Source organism: Euprymna scolopes, chromosome 12 (genome assembly GCF_053919585.1).
Source record: "Euprymna scolopes isolate OS-2025 chromosome 12, ASM5391958v1, whole genome shotgun sequence".
In the NCBI taxonomy this organism is placed as follows: Eukaryota; Metazoa; Mollusca; class Cephalopoda; order Sepiida; family Sepiolidae; genus Euprymna; species Euprymna scolopes.
This window is the reverse complement of record NC_136493.1, coordinates 127,782,099-127,799,433: the sequence shown is the minus strand read 5'-3', so window position 1 is coordinate 127,799,433 and position 17,335 is coordinate 127,782,099. Positions and strand designations below refer to the sequence as shown.

Below are 17,335 nucleotides of genomic sequence, written 5' to 3'. Positions count from 1 at the left end.
TTTACTCTAATTAGTTCTTCTCTCATAAAATGTATATACATGTATATATGACATCTAATTTACATAAGGAAAACACGCTGCTCTCCCCCATCATTATATATAGCCCCAATCCTCCGACTCTCTCGTCAATGACCATCCCTCTTGAAGAAGCCCGCATAAATCGGGCGAAACGTTGAGTATCCAGGTCCTTCCACCTCCATTTTATTTCATATATATATATATATATATATATATATATATATATATATGCACACACAATATTAGTGATAGGATGATTATAGTATTTTTCCAGATTCCGATACAATTACTGATTCCGATTCCGATTCTTTATAAATCTCTTAATATTTAACTATGAGGTGATCATTTTCCCTCGATTACTATAAAAACACATGTAAAATGTGCATATATTTTCTCAAAAATAAAAACATACTTTTGGGATGATCTATGGATTTTAGCTTTATTTGTCATTTAAAATCAATAAACATTTTTTAATTCATTATTACTAACAGCAGTAGACGATTTTTGTTTTAAACAAAATGAAATGAAAAGATAATTTAAGGAATCGTTTTAGGCATCGGAAAATAGGAAAAAAATTTTCCGATTCCGATGCCTCCTAATTCCCGATTTTCCCGATATTGATTCTGAGTAATCGTTCTAACACAAACACATATATATGCACATACATACATAAACGCGCATGCATATACATGGCGACCCAAAAAAAACGGCCCCAACTCTAATTAGGCCCCGTTTCTTAGTGTTTTGTCTGAATGAAATGAAACTTTGGTCATAACTAGTTTATTATATTCAAAACATCACATCAAAACACGAGGGTGTTTGGCTTTTTTTCTCCGTTCTACACAATATGTTCTAAATGGCCTTCATTAAGCTTTTGGGGGTTTTTTTTTTTTTTTGGTCACACTGTATATACACACATGCATACACAGGCATGCACACACACACACACGCACGCACGCATACACACATATACATACATGCATACATATATGAATATATATAGAGAGAGAGAAAGAGAGAGAAGGAGAGAGATGATCGAAGTAAAAGCAAATCTATAGACTTCAGCAACTTTTATTTTTATTTTACGGTGTTTTATTTTACGGTGTTTTATTTTATGGTTATTTATTTTATGGTTATTTATTTTATGGTTATTTATTTTACGGTTATTTATTTTACGGTTATTTATTTTATGGTTATTTATTTTACGGTTATTTATTTTACGGTTATTTATTTTATGGTTATTTATTTTACGGTTATTTATTTTATGGTTATTTATTTTACGGTTATTTATTTTACGGTTATTTATTTTATGGTTATTTATTTTACGGTTATTTATTTTACGGTTATTTATTTTATGGTTATTTATTTTACGGTTATTTATTTTACGGTTATTTATTTTATGGTTATTTATTTTACGGTTATTTATTTTATGGTTATTTATTTTACGGTTATTTATTTTACGGTTATTTATTTTATGGTTATTTATTTTATGGTTATTTATTTTATGGTTATTTATTTTATGGTTATTTATTTTACGGTTATTTATTTTATGGTTATTTATTTTACGGTTATTTATTTTATGGTTATTTATTTTATGGTTATTTATTTTACGGTTGTTTATTTTACGGTTATTTATTTTACGGTTATTTATTTTACGGTTATTTATTTTATGGTTATTTTTACATATTTCAATGTAGACGTCACAGTATAATATCCACAAGTTAAATGCTTGATCGTTTTCACCAAATCTTTCTTAATTAGGTACTTGTCTCTCTGGATCTCGATGACTAATGTTCATTATATACAAAGAACTAGCTGGCAGCCCCGCGTTGCCCGGTCTTACAATATGCTTAAACATGTTTTAATGTATGCAGATTGCGTATGTATTATTATAGAATCAATTCTTTATTGATTTTTATATATTACGAGGAATAATTTGCTCTGCGGACTCATTCGCAAAAAAAAAAGGAATTAAAATTTAGTAATGATAATGTCGTTCATCAAATCCCGTCTGTGTTTGTTTACAATATAACGTCAGATGATATTTGGACTTAACGATGAATGCACTGGAAAAGTCACTGCTGATTAATGTTTAGCTTAAAAATATGCAAACGCAGAATGCAAACGAAGAAATCATGTGCGTTGATTTTAAATGGTACCTCTTTATTTTTACACAAATTGAAATCATTAATAAGAAAAAATAAAATAAAATGGTGAGGTACACTTGAGGTTTCATACGATCTGTAGTTAAATGCTCTACTACTAAGTTATATCTCTAGCTTATAATAAATCTCTTTTTTTTTAAGAAGAAATGGTTTTTTGAAATTTTATTATCTTTCTTGACCGCTGTAACGTAAAATATTCCCTTGTAAAAAGTATTCTTTTTCATCCGTAAGAGAGAACAGCTATTTTTATGATCGGATTTTTTGATTTTCGATACTTATCGGATGAATTTCTTTACAGAACATATCTAAGAACCCTGCCAGACATATAAATTAGCTTTATGTAACATTTGCAAAAGATAAGCTTAGCCGTTTCAGAATCTATAAGGTGTTATATATAGGAGTCTTATTGAGAGTTTGTTGATGTGTCTTAGAAAGAGAGAGAGAGATGTTGTTGAGAGACTTAGAGAGATTGTTCGTTTTATAAAGAGATTCATATTTATAAAAGTTCATACTTAGAAGTGTTGATATGCGATGTAGGGTTCACATTGTCGATATGAGATGTCGAGACGTGTATGTAATGACATTTTAAACCACATGATATACAAGACATATAATAACAATTTTCACTTTACCTTTTGGTAGAATTACAACACAAAGACGACGTTTATAAAAACACATGATGGGTTTATTTCTTCTCCAGACCGGTCGTGGTTTTCATCATCAAGAATTCAAAGCTTCACCTATTAAGTTTCAAAAGTGACCGTCTCACTTCTAGACGTTCGAATGTCCATGTCTGGGCTGTCGTCTGTCGTCCTCAGACTCTCTCTCCGTTTCTCCCTCAGTTTCTCCTCAAGTTTCTAACTATATCTAGAACTTCCCATTTTCCATGACGTCATACACATGTTAAAACATGTGTCTTCTTTCACGTGTTCTGGACATGCGTGTCCAAAACTTTTTCCTTTGTTTATAAAAGAAATTTTAACCTATATTCTCAGTAACCTATATTTCCAATATGTTAAAATCATGTTTATTAAATTATCTTTGTAGTTGCATTCTTCAATTGAATTTTTCATAACAGAATTGACAACGCACATTCTTTTCTTGAAACTATTTTATCTCTAAGCTAAACAATGCTTTGTTTTACATTCCATTTTCTAATTCTCTCTCGTAATCTATTTTTAAACCTAATTTACGAGGTTCGAATTTCGTCTATTCTATTTCATTTTCATTTTAACTAAATCTCTTTATTTTTATACTTACATGAAAAGGGGACAGCCGTTATCATGTAACATCCCTCTCACGAATTCACGACTACACACACACAAAGTGACTTTTATATAATAGTAGAGATATACTTGCCGTAAACGATTCATTGTTTTTGATAATTTCTTACTATTCCCTCTTTTAATTTGGTTTACCTGATAAGTTCTTTCTTTCTCTTTCTAGACACGGCTACTCGGAAGTGCACGGAAAATGGAACCTGGTACATTCCGCCGTTCCGTAATAGACCATGGACCAACTACACAATGTGCAGTATTGCCAAGAAGATGATATTTGTGGTCAGTTGAAAGATTTTGAAAATACAGAACGAAAAACAGAAATGAGAGAGTTACAAAGGGAAAAAAAAGAGCAAGAAAGAAGAAGAGTGGGAAGGAAAGAAAGAAAGAGAAGAAAGAAAGGGAAAAGAAACGATAAATACGAGAAGACAGCCAGAAATAAGATTGTTTTTGTAGTTTTATTTTTTTGCATGTCAAACGTTTTCGGTTATTCAATGCCAAATCCAGTAATTTTTGAAAACGTTTGATCTTTCTAGTTCTTTAATTCTTCGAATATTTTATGATGTTTAGTTTGGTTGTTTTGTTTTACGACATATCAACCATTTTTTAATAAAAGTTGGCTTTTGTCTAAAGTTCTTCATATCTTCAAATATTTGTTCATGGTGTTTGGTTTTTGACATATACACTGACATCAAATTGTGCACTTATTGTCTCTATAGACGTACGACGGCTCTTATCCGTGAAATTCTTTATTTGGCCAATCAACTCTGGTGTTCTGACTTCCTTACTACTTCCACTCCTCTCATCATCCCTCACAGACTCGCCGCCTTCCTTGAATCTCTTATGCCACTCAAAAACTTATGCTCGATTTATGAAAGATGGTCTAAAAATAGTCTGAAACAATCTATACATTTCTGTGGCATTTTTTCAAAGTTTAAAACAGAATTGTATTGCATATTGTTCTGCTAAGGAATCCTCACGTTCAGGTTTCATTTTTGACATTCACTTGCTATGACAATCAGGCTTTAGTAGAGTATATTCCAAGTCCTGCTGTAGCAGTTCATTTGAATCTGAAATCATAAAAATTAGTCTGTAATCTCATAAGATGTATAACAATAACATACTGAATATTCCAGAGTGTACGATAATTGTACAAAAAGTCTGGAAACTTATTGAAGGCACCTCATATATGTATATATATACATATATAATATATATACATATATATATATATATATGTATATATATATATATATATATTTATATAAGATTTTTTGTGGTACAAAACTTTATAATAGTTTTAAAGAAGATATCTAGCGTCATGTCGAGTTAGGAAAACAATTGCATAAAAAAAATTCTTTTAATTTGAGTGGGAAGTGAAAAAGTTGTTGATAAAACGTTTCAAGAGTAAATTGATTAATCAGCGATTAAAAGAAAAAAACTATTCAAATAAACCTCGAGATGTCTTTTGCCCGATACATTATCAAGAGAAACCATCGACGAATACGAAAAAAAAAAAAGAAAATATCAGTAATTTTCGTTTTAAATAAATTTTTCAAACGTGGAGTGGGGAAATAGAAAAATAAAATAAAAATACCGCCAATATCAAGGTATTAAAAAAAAAAAAACAGGCATAATATCCACATAATATAGGCAGATAATTCGTATATTTTATATATATACAATTTTATACAAGTATTAAAAAATATGTATATAAATTAGAACTCTTTAAATAACTCTAATTTGTGAGAGAACTCTTTCTGCCTACAGAGTGAAGGTTTACGCATTGTAACACACAAGAACTCTAAAATATTCAGTAAATGTTTAGAATGAGCCCTGTGTACGATACGAAAGCAACTATCCGAATAGGCATCTGCACACAATTTATTGTTGAACAGGTGCTGCTTGATCGCCGACTCATGGATCAGTGAGTTCCCGGATGTGCTAAGTGAACGTTCAGATGTATTCCTTAAACGCCCGGATGTGCTCGTTGATATATTTTTGATGAACATTCACGACTTCTGAATTCGTGTAGGTACATGATGGCCAGTCTGACCCCCAGGCGCTGAAGAGTTCGATCAACATAGTCAGCACCGCAGTGACATTTAAATTCATAAATAACTAAACGTTTATCCAGTGTGGGTAGAACATCTTTCTGAAAAGCCGAGAAAGCCGTCCTGGTACCAAATACCACATGGGGTTGCATCGCATAGTACTAGCGGAACACATCAGATCTAATTCTATCAGAGAAGACTTTACTGATGGAAACAATAAAGGGAAGCTTTAAATAAACCAGACATTTAGGTGGCCCAAAGAAAATGTCACTATTCGATTTGCGCAAGGTTTTTATGACTAAACTTGGAAATTACACCCTCATGGAAACCCTTTTTAATGAGTATATTGGTTATCTTTTTTAGTTCAGCTTCTAATTTGCTGACCGTGCAAATCATAAGGACACGGTGAACTAAAGCTTTTATCAAGCTTATTTTTCTACCCTTGGGGGCAAAGGGATTGCAACTAATAATCGGTTTCCGGTATGTTGTAGTAGAGAAATTGTACCCTGTTCTTTCTACCAAAATATCCAAGCAAGAAAGATAGCCATTATGAAAAATTCACTCGTTTCATGGTAGGACTTGAATAAAACAGGTTCCTGGAAACCTAGGAAGATATTCGCTAGGATAGCCATTGCAACCCCAGTTACCTCCTGATGCATTTCATTGTTAAAGATGAAACAGACCGATTTAATAGCCAGTTCCATGAGTTCTAGAAAAGTATTCCCTGGAAAAGCAGGGGGTAGCATGCTACGATACAGCATATTGGCACATATTTGTATGGTTTCGTCGAGAGGAACGTTCGTAAATAGGCTAGTGACATCAAAAGAACAAAGTTAGTTTGCGAACTACATTCTAGGTCACGCATGGCAGCGGTGAAATGGAACGAGTCCGCTATACAATTACCTTACAATAAGGCCCATCTTATCAATGACTGGATCAGTTCAACATGAACTTGCAAAGTGGTTGTCCGAGATCCTAGAACCCGTGCTAAACAAATTGTCAAGTACTTGCATCATGGACTTGTTGTACCCTTCCAACAACTTCTTGAAAGCCCCATTGATGTCTTCTTGTGTGAGTGTGTCAATGAGCATCGTCAATGCCTCTTTCATTTCCTCAATTGTCTCTTAAAACACCCTTTAAGGTTTTCTTTGAATAGAGGGTATAAGCAAAAGTGGCAGAAATCAATGTCTGAACTATAGGAAAGTGAGCAACTGTTTTGATGCCCATCTTGATCAAATAGCCTATGAAAAGATGGAGTTGTGGATTGATGCATTGTCCTCATGGAAATGCAACTGATGTGATCTGAAGAGTTCTGGCTTCTTCTGACTGAATATGTTGCTGAACTTCCTTAACATCTCAAAATAACATTCCTTGTTTACTGTCTGTCCAGTCGGAACCAAGTGCATATATATCAAGCCGTTGCTGTCAAAAGAAATGATCATTATAAGTTTCTGGGTGGATTTGTTCTGTCTAGCCTTCTTAGGTCTGGGAGAGCCAGCATGCTTCCACTGGGAACTCTGTCTTTTGGTATCTGGATCATAGCAGTAGATCCAGCTTTAAACACAGGTCACCAAAGCATTGAGAGCTGCGGGATCTAAATTAACCAGCTCGATCTTTGCCTTTTTGGATCTCTTATGTCACTCACAAACTGGTGTTGGATTCATGCAAGACAGTCCAAAAGCAGTCTGAAGGATTTTTCAAGTTTAAAACAGAATTGTATTGTACATCGTTCTTTTAAAGTGTCTTCACGTCCAGATTGCATTTTTGAAATTCACCAGCTGTGACAATCAGGCTTTATTAGGGTGTATTCCAATTCCTGCTGTTGCTGTCCATTTGAATATGGAATCATAAAAATTGGTCAGTCATCTCATAAGATGTATAGCAATAAGATACTGAATTTTCAAGAGTCTACGAGAATTTTAAATGCATGTAGGAAAAATTCTGAGCACTTACTGAAGGCATCGCGTATATATATATATATATATATATATATATATATATATATATATATATATATATACATAGAGAGAGAGACAGACAGACAGACAGAGACAGAGAGAGAGAGAGAGAGAGAGAGAGGAGGAGGAACTGGACCAGACACTCTGAACTGACAATTCGTGCCCGTATCAATTATATTACGCCAACTTCATTATAACACTAAACTGCAATAAAGGCAAAGTGATAGGTATTTGTTTGATATTTTTTGTTTGACATCAAATGTGTGCATGTACAAAGTGTTTGGAAAACCTAGATCATCACTTCGCTATTATGTTCTATGCGTATATAGGCACGGAGATGATTGGCTTCTGAATTATAGGCCATTGAAACTAATACTTAACATTCTTTAGTGGTAACATCCAACATATGTAATGATTTTGCATACATTAGAACAACTGTTCAAAACGCGCACTATGCAACAATTATTGGCGAAATCATGTCAAATTCTGAGTGAGGAGAAAACATTTAGGCATAAGATTATAAATCTCCCCACAAACATAGGTCAGAAAAAACATTTTGTTTTCGATTTACAGACAATTGAATCAAATACTGATAAACATTATTTACTGTAAGCATCTCAATGTGTGTGATAGTGTACTGTTATTTCTACACATGGGACAGGTAAACACTACTCGTGTGACATATCACAAATGAAATAAGCCTGGTTCTGGTGTTACTGCAAATACCATGAAAAATGTGAACGCCGATATTTATCGCCCTGCCACAGTAGGAAGATATGACACAAAGGTCAAGAAAGTGGGACTGAAGAGCCAAAATGAATTGAGAATAATGGTGACTATGTATTAAAATAAATTCTGAAGAACAAAAGGTCACTCGTTTTAATGGTACCATTTCCGTCTTTGTTTTAGTGTTTGGGTTAAAGAAATAGAAGACCTTGCTTTTGAAGCGATCCTCGTATTTTAACGGAATGGATCGACCCAAATAATCTGGCAAGATTCAATTTTTGTAATGTACACACGCAGTAGTAAAGGAGACAAATAATAGGACAAAGGAAAGACCTTTAACTCCTGTTTCAGGTTTTAAGAAAACACTTTTATTTCTCATTCTCCTGCCACGCGTGACTTTTCATTACGATTTTTACGTTACCCACGTCTCTAACGTGATCTTCTTTCCTTTTTATATCTTTTTTCTCTTTCCTTATCGTGGCGTCATTTCGCACACGGTTCCATAGTTTGAATATAGCTGTCATACGTGCGTTCGCGCTCTGTTACATTTTTAGCTTAAAACTTTTCTTGTTTTGTTTTTTCAATATTTTATTTACATTCATTATTTGGTCTTTTGGTCATGATCAAAGTGTAGTATCTGTTCTTCAGATGCTGCACTTCCATTTTTTGTTCTCTTTCGGTGAAGGAGTAGTCCTTCGCGACTGAGACAATTTTTTATTTTTGTACCTTTTCTCCACGTTAAAAAACGACCCTGGTGTCTAACTCTGTCTCGTGCGGAGGCATTGTAAATAGGTACATTCATCTAAAACAAGGCGCATTGACAATAAGGCGTAAGGGACTATTTGTGAATTAGTGGGCAGATTCATATATGGGAATCTTAAGCGGGTAATTATGCTGCGAGATGTTTCTTCACATTGCATATAAATTTCTGCGTGTTAGTACTGTCGGTAAAACACTATAAGGAAAGGTATTCCAAAGGCAAGTTGTTCTAGAAAAGAACCGATCAGAGTAGAAAGCTTTTTAACATCTGGTAACCTCTACAGTGAAAGGGTGAGATTTTGCTGATTGTCGAATTGGATGGAGTTATATACGTTGAGGGGGGGTTTAAAAGTTCGACAAGTTCGTTATTGCAGATTCTATTAAAATACGTGTAAAACAAACACAGTGGCGTAACACAGCGGCGGTGCGACAGGGGCTAGAGATTTTTTAACGGAATGGGACCTGTTGGATCAGAGGCTCTCTTGAGGTGCCCTACCTAAGAGAGGGAGAGAGAGACTAGTGGTTAAATAAGGCAATAATAGTCTTTGCTTGGATTAATGGTGGCTTTATAAATATATTAGAAATTAGCAGGCGAGATAAGTTATCTAATCCGGTAAAAAGAGCCCACCTTTTTTATGTGCTATGTTTAATCAATTTAGCAATACCCTATATGAATTTTTCTAATATTTACATTTAGACTCAGTCGCAAAACAGACAAAGTGTTCTTTTAAAATATTATGTCTAAATTTGGTTACAAATAAGCTGACACAAAAGCATTATTATATTAATGGTAAATGATATGATATGTAACCCTTGTAGATACGCAGTGTGATGATCTGTTATAATCTGCTATAGAAGAAAGATTAGTTAGGTTTGGAACCATTTGCTTTGTTTTTCGCTTTGTTTGGGTTTTATCTGTTTGACAGAATATATATATATATATATATATATATATATATATATATATATATATATATATATATATGGGAGTAACCTTTTACGGTTGATTTAGGGCAATAACACAAAAGTACATGCAGTCAATTCTTTGAATATAGATGACTACTTTAACTATAGCTAAGGGGTTGTTGATTCTTTTCAAATGACATTACTAAGTAAAAGTTATATCTGATGGGATTTGTAAATGACTGATGATCCCGCAATGTTCGGCGGTATCTATTACGTTGTTCGTGCCACATAGTAATAAGAAAAAAGAGATGAAAAATAAAGCGAAAGAGAAAAAGAAGGATAAAAAAAATAAGTGAGAAATGACGAAAAGACGTAAAGGAAAAAGGAAATAAATAAATATAAAAGCAAGGAAAAAAACAGTGGAAGTAAATACATATCAAAGTCATAAATAGCCATATATATATATATATATATATATATATATATATATATATATATATATATATATATATGAGTGTGTGTGTATATACATGTGAGTATATATATATATGTATATATACATATATATATATATAAGTGTGTGTATATATATATGTTATATGTGAGTATATATATATACATATATGAGTGTGTGTATATATATATATGTGAGTATATATATACATATATATATACATATATGAGTGTGTATATATATGTGAGTATATATATATACATATATGAGTGTGTGTGCATATATATATATGTGTGAGTGTATATATATATATATATATATATATATATATATATATATATGATTATTAAAATGGATAAAATCCGACTATATGAAATTTTAAATGGAGGCGGAGAGACCTAGGGGCTCGACGTTTCGCTCGTCTTATGCGTGCTTTCTCAAGAGGGATGGTCAACCAATGCTTTAAGAACGAAAGAAAAATTAATTGGTAAGGTTAGTCATATAGAATTAAAGAATTGAATATCAAAAACAGTCAAAAGGACATGTAAACTAAACAAAGAAATATGAAATTGCAATAAGCGTAAAGAAATCATGAAATAAAGTAAAAAAAATAAGAAAGAAAAAACACAAGAAAAATAAAGAAATAAAGAACAGCATCATCTCCCTTTTGGCCAGAGACTTACTTGGCCAAAATGTGGTGAGACGAAACAACTATGGATGGCAGTAATTGCTGAGAACGCAGTTAGGAGATTCGGAGTTCCTATCACGTCGCGGTTACCACCTGACGAAGGCCAGAGGAATAGTTGTCCGAAACGTCGTATAACAACAACTGAGAAAGATGAGGATAATAGTCCGCAATAAATAAAGATCATCTATGTTTATACATTTTTTAGACAGGGTTGGATAATTCGTATAGTTTAGATTAGTCAGATTATTGTTCTTATATCGGGTCTTATTTTCACAGTGTTTTGATCGATGTAACCTCTGACCCTCTTCACGTGTGTGTTGTCGAACTCAAGAATCTTTGTGGTGAACTCGGTAATTTGCAGGGAATTTTGAACGGAACCCTTTATTTAATCCACGCAGGTAGCGTGTGCTTGTTCTGTCAGTCATTACTGAACAGAGGTCCTCAGTAATTCGCAACTTGATTCGGAGTATTACCTTTTAATCTCCAGAAGTTAATTTTACAAAGCATTTCATTCGTTCCGGGTTTTTTTTTTTTACATATAGAATGCCATCTCTTCATATCCATTCTTAAATGTTAGTCTACTTTGCCACATGTCCTTGAATATGACAGAAAGACTCCCAGGTTCGCCAAGATACCCCTGAAGAAGTTCAGAATGAAACGTTGTGAAAATAACACCCAAGGTGAGAACAATAGTCGGAATAAACTCAAATAACAAAGTATTTGTAATGAGGTGGTGGCGGTGGTGGCGGTGGTGGTGGTGGTGGTGGTGGTGGTGGTGGTGGTGGTGGTGGTGGTGGTGGTGATGATGATGATGATGATGATGATGATGATGATGATGATGATGATGATGATGATGATGATGGTTGGTTGGTTGGTTGGTTGGTTGCTTAGTTGATTGGTTGCTTAGTTGATTCGTTGTTTGGTTAGTTGATTTGTTTCACAGTATATAAACCTCTTATTAGTTGTAGTATAGTGGAGGGGTGTTTCAGAAAAAAAAAGAAAAAAAGAAAGAACGCAAAAGAAAAGAAAATAAACACAGAAATGAAGAGAGCCGAACTTTAAAAAAATGGTGAATAATTTACGAATAAAAAGAAAATAATGAGAATAAATTATATGTTTGCTTTCAAATATTTATTTAAAAAAATTTTTTGTTTGTTTTATCTTGTCAGGAGCACATGAGGAATCTGCGACTTGTCTATGGCATTGGATATGGACTGTCTTTGGTTTCCTTGTTATTGGCTGTCATCATTATGCTCTACTTCAAGTAGGTATACGCAATTCTGAAGTCGCTATGCAAATCAATGTCATTCGCATGCAAATCTGTAAATATACTCATGTCTCTAATAACGAGCTGTAAACATGAAGATTTTATAGCAGAAGGAAAACGTGACAACGTAAGAAAGCGTATCGTCATAAGTTATCTTTCTTGTTTGAACGTTTCTCTCTTTTGTAATAGGAACTATAATAATAATTTTGTTGCATCGGTGGATGCTGGTGTTCGGCCGTACAACGAAGAAAAGAGATACAGAAAAAATACGCCAATGGCAAAGATAGAAAAGTAGTTCGTGTTTGCAGCAGAATATAAAAGTGCACTTTATTTCAAAGAAGTAAATGCGCGACATTTAAGAGGACGGATTATTCAGTTAATTAATAGCAAAGATGATGGCGGTAATGATTATCCTTATCCAAGTGTCCTTTTGTCTTTTCGCTGTAAACGCTTATTTTTAATCTAGCTACTGTAGAACTTTAGCTAGCTGCAGATGTCGTTATTGCCGATGATGATAATGATTATGGTAGTGGTGACGACGATGAGAATGACAACAATGATGTTGTAGTGGTGACGATGACGATGACAATGATGATGGTCATAATGATGATGATAATGATAATGATGATCGACACGAGCAACAGTTTGTTGATTAGAAACGAGGTGATATTGCGGTACAATGATACGCTTCCTTTTGGGGAGTTGGGACTTTCCGCATTAATAAACCTTGTACCAAACTTGTCTTGCACTCAACAGGAGATATGCAGAGACAGGTTGGTGCAGGTATTTCAAAATGTCAGCGCATATCAACTGGGGCTCATATTGACAGGCGACGACTGCCGAGCGAAATTGTTTACGAAACCATGTGTAAATGGGACAAAGATTAAACCTGCATACTGACACCAGGTTGTAAAAAAATGACAAAATTTCAGTGGCTTTGTTTTTAACGTGTATGCATGTCTCTTTCTCTCGTTTCTTTCGTTACTCCTTTTTTCTTGTCACTCTCTTTCTCTCTCTTTTAATGAGACAAAATTTACAATTGTATTAGATAGTTTTACTGTGTACGTCGCATAGGACAGTCATATATATATATATATATATATATATATATATATATATATATTTATGGGCCGTGATCGCAGACGGCAATGGACCGGTCGCGAATTTAAAATGGTCGTTAAATATTAAAATAAAATAATTCTGTTTTCTATTTAAAAAATGTCTTTGTTCGCTATTTTATAGGAAAGCGTTTAAGTTTCAGCAAGTGGTCCCTGCCATAAACAACGATAAATATCATAGCACTAATTAGTGGGGGCGCCAGGTTTGCTCGAATGTAAAATACGCTTAAATATGACCTTTTGTCCCGATTTCGTTTATATTTTTATAGAGTCGTGATTCCAAAAGTTAAAAAAAGTATTTGTGTGCCATCAGTTAGAATCGAAACTGTAGAATTCAAAGCTGGTGACGTTACCACTGTACCAACGCATATGAACTGATTAAAATTAATAAGTAAAAATAAACTAAGATGAATATACAAAATGTATAATAATTTTTTTCTCAATTTGGATCCATTTTTTACCCCTTAAAAATAATTTTAACCTGCAAAAGACCCATAAAAGAACAGCCCGTAAAAATTCCAATCATTTAAGGCCTTTTTGCGCTGCTCTGCGATTTTTAGTCTCGGACGAGAAAGACAGGCATACAGACAGACATATAGCTATTTATATGTTAGATGACGCCCACCAAATGCCCGGAGACAAGATCCGCCAGTAGATAAAGGGAGTGTGCCTATCGTTACACGGTGTTTAACACTCGGGGAGCTGGTTGCCGTGCCAAGACGTAACAGCCATTCCAGAAATGCCCACACAACAAACCAAGTAACTCTCACCGGCAGACGATAGTAGTATAGTGTAGTTGCTCTGACGATAGTGACTATGATGGCAATCATTGTTGACGTGCTGTAGGAGAAACGGAAAATCTGCTGCTACTTCTAACTGTTATCGTCATAGAAATTAAAATATCGTTCCGTCAGCAATAATTTGAAAAGAAAAATGCTTCTTCTGGATTGCCTAACGGCAATCCGGGGAGGGAGTGTGCCTCGTTCGTTGCTGGAGTGAAGAAACGCACTCTTATTATACTTCCTTTGCAGCTGTTGTTGATACGACGCTTTGGTGCGATCTAACTCGTTGTTTTCTGTGACGATGTGGGTAGAAAAGAGGAAACTGTGTTAGTCTCTGTCATATGGGTCCAGGTGTTCAAGAGTCAAACATTCGGTTTCGTTAGGAATGCTGAATCATAAAAAACAAGCTTTGTGCGACAATTATATCAGTTAAAAAATAAATCTCCAGTCGAAGATGATCTGAAATAAACAAATGATTATATTTGACAAGATCTATAAATAGTGGTACGTTTGTACAAATTAGTTCTAAGTTGAAAAGAAAATTTAAATCATCTATGTTCTTATCCAGAATATACATTTTAAGAAAAGAACGTTAGCCCTCAAAAAATTCAAGATGGCTACCAGTTTTCAAGAGGCTGAAAAAGAAAACTTGAAAAATTTCAATTTTTGAAGGGGAACTCCGATTAATGCAATTTTTTACGGTCCAAAAATGAAATGAATGTATTCCCATATAATTAAGCCAATTATGCCTTCAAAATTTCAATATGGCCATCATTTATCAAAATGGCGGCTTATAGATTACTGTATGTAATGATGTTTTCAAGTATAACCTTGCCTGTTTCTATACTCTGTGCCGAGCCTCTGATGAAAAACTTCACTGCCAATTATGTGTTACATTAATGTAGTTTAATATTAAAGCTTTTGGGTTGTGATACGTTATGAGTGATGTCAAAACACAATCAGAGCACACTGGTGACATCACTACTGTGAAACTCAGCATGGGGTTCAACATCGGCTTATAGTGTACTCACTGCAGTTATAGTTACTAACGGTTGTGATGATAAACTAACTTTAGACAGTAGTATCTACAAGTAACCCAAATGCTATCTAATTACCCCCAATGCATCTCAACTAGAATTGTAGTTAGTTGTAGTGTAGGTGTTAGATAGCCGCGCCTGAATTGATAGGGTGTGCCAGTGCAGGAGAGCTGAGCCAAGGGTAACGGGGCTTTATTTACCTGAAAGGTGTACAGTTCGCGCAGGATCCAAACGGCATTGGATGAGCGATCGGATTACATGCCTGAGCCTAGTTGTATCGCACACTTCAATGGTCTTTGATGTTTTGTACAGTTAGACGGTAAAATGATACCCCCCAGCCTTCAACTGCATACGCAAAATGTCTGTGAATAGCCCATTGAGTAGTGGAGCGAAACTGATTGGAGGAAGTGTTGCCTCTGTCAGACAAATAGGAATGGAGTTGAAGTCTCTTCCTACACGATATGAGTGTAGCTCTGGTGGTTATTCCTTGATAGCCACAAACACACCATGATTTCAGGCAATCAACCTGTTACCAATAAAAGTAGACTCATCTCGATTAGATGATGGAGGTGGCATTAAGGGAACATAGAGACAAAACAGTGCAAAGTAGCATCAAACATGTTGTCTAATGTTCAACAACAGCAAGCTTGAACGTGCAACTAAAAGAGCAGTTGAAATTCAGAAAAGTCCTGATGAAACTCGCACAAAAATGCGAAGATCTATTATGGAAGTTGGAACAGTGTTTCCTTTGTGAAAAGAAGGAACCAACATCAGAGCTGCGGCAAGCCACGACCATGTAACTGAATAAGAGTCTCAACGAATGTGCCTGTAACCTCAATGATGGTAGACTACTGGCTCTGTTGAGTGGTGCAGACGTGGTGGCCCTAGAACTGAAATACCATTGCTCTTGTTGACTGCTCTGAATAACAGAGAGCGAGCACACATTGCCCAAAAGAAGGGGGAAACACTCGAGTCATCCCAAGAAAAGGATTTTATTCCTTTGGTATTCTCGGCACTCCTGTCATGTCATCGAGAAACGATACAGCACATGAGCCAGCCACATTCCAACTTGCTGAACTGGTTAGTCTATACAAGGACAGACATACCTGATGTGAACTCAACCAGGCTGAAAGAAAGGCTGCTGTCAGAGATACCTGGACTTGTAGCCTCCAAGAAAGGTCGAAATGTACGCCTAACATTTGACAGACACATTGACCCAGTGTTGTCAGAAGCATCTTTCTACACTGATGCAATCTTCCTTGCCTAAGCTGCTAAGATACTGCGTAGGCATATGGTGGAACACAAGTGTGAGTCTGAAGGCAGTCTGTATGACAATTCAGTGTACGATTCGTTGCCCTCAGCTTAGCTTCAATTCATCTGTATGATTGAGAATGAGGCAGATATCAAGTCACAGCTCGGGTTTGGAGCAACTACAACTGACCTGGCAATGACTCAACTCCCTCAATACAACTGATTTGCCAAGTACAAAGAAGGTGCTACCACACAAAGGCATTCTACATTGGGATGTCTGTTCATGCTAAGGCCAGAAAAAGACATCTCGTTGAAATGCTGCATGGTCATGGTCTTAGTATCCCATATGATCGAGTGCTTGACATATCATCCCAGCTGAGAGATGCGGTTGTAAGTAGATATGTTAAGAAATGTGTGGTTTGCCCCCTCAAGTTGAGGAAAGGTCTCTTCTGTACGAGTGTGATGGATATTATAGATCACATTCCATCATCCACCACTGCAACATCGTCATTCCATATCAAGCTGTTAACATACAACACAAGCTGATCAAGGATAAGTCCGAGAACAAGTTACTATCAAGAGCAGTGATGTGAAGAAAATCTCAGAACTTCCGGATTTCTACACTTTCTTTGCCAAAAAGAATCCATTTCCTCCCAAGAACAATGTGACATATACATCTTTGCCAAGTCTACCCTAAAAGATGAATATGAATGGCTTCAGAAGATTAGTGTTACACAGGAAGTAGGTGATGAGGTAAACATCAGTTGGTCAGCCCAACACGCAGAGAAAAAGCGAGGTCTTGAGTTTAAAGTGAGCATAACTTCACTGTTGCCCCTTCTATGTGATGAGGCTCATTCTGTTGCTATGGTGATACA

The 17,335-nt window shown here is 35.0% G+C and overlaps 1 protein-coding gene across 1 annotated transcript in view; it reads left to right on the top strand.

The window, feature by feature from the left end:
- LOC145291477 (parathyroid hormone/parathyroid hormone-related peptide receptor-like) overlaps nucleotides 1-17,335 on the top strand; it is a 1,157,133-nt gene that overhangs the window by 964,991 nt on the left and 174,807 nt on the right. The window contains exons 7-8 of the mRNA XM_080137359.1: nucleotides 3,630-3,742; nucleotides 12,175-12,269. Coding sequence (XP_079993485.1) covers nucleotides 3,630-3,742; nucleotides 12,175-12,269 — 208 coding nt within the window. The remainder of the gene's footprint in view (nucleotides 1-3,629; nucleotides 3,743-12,174; nucleotides 12,270-17,335) is intronic.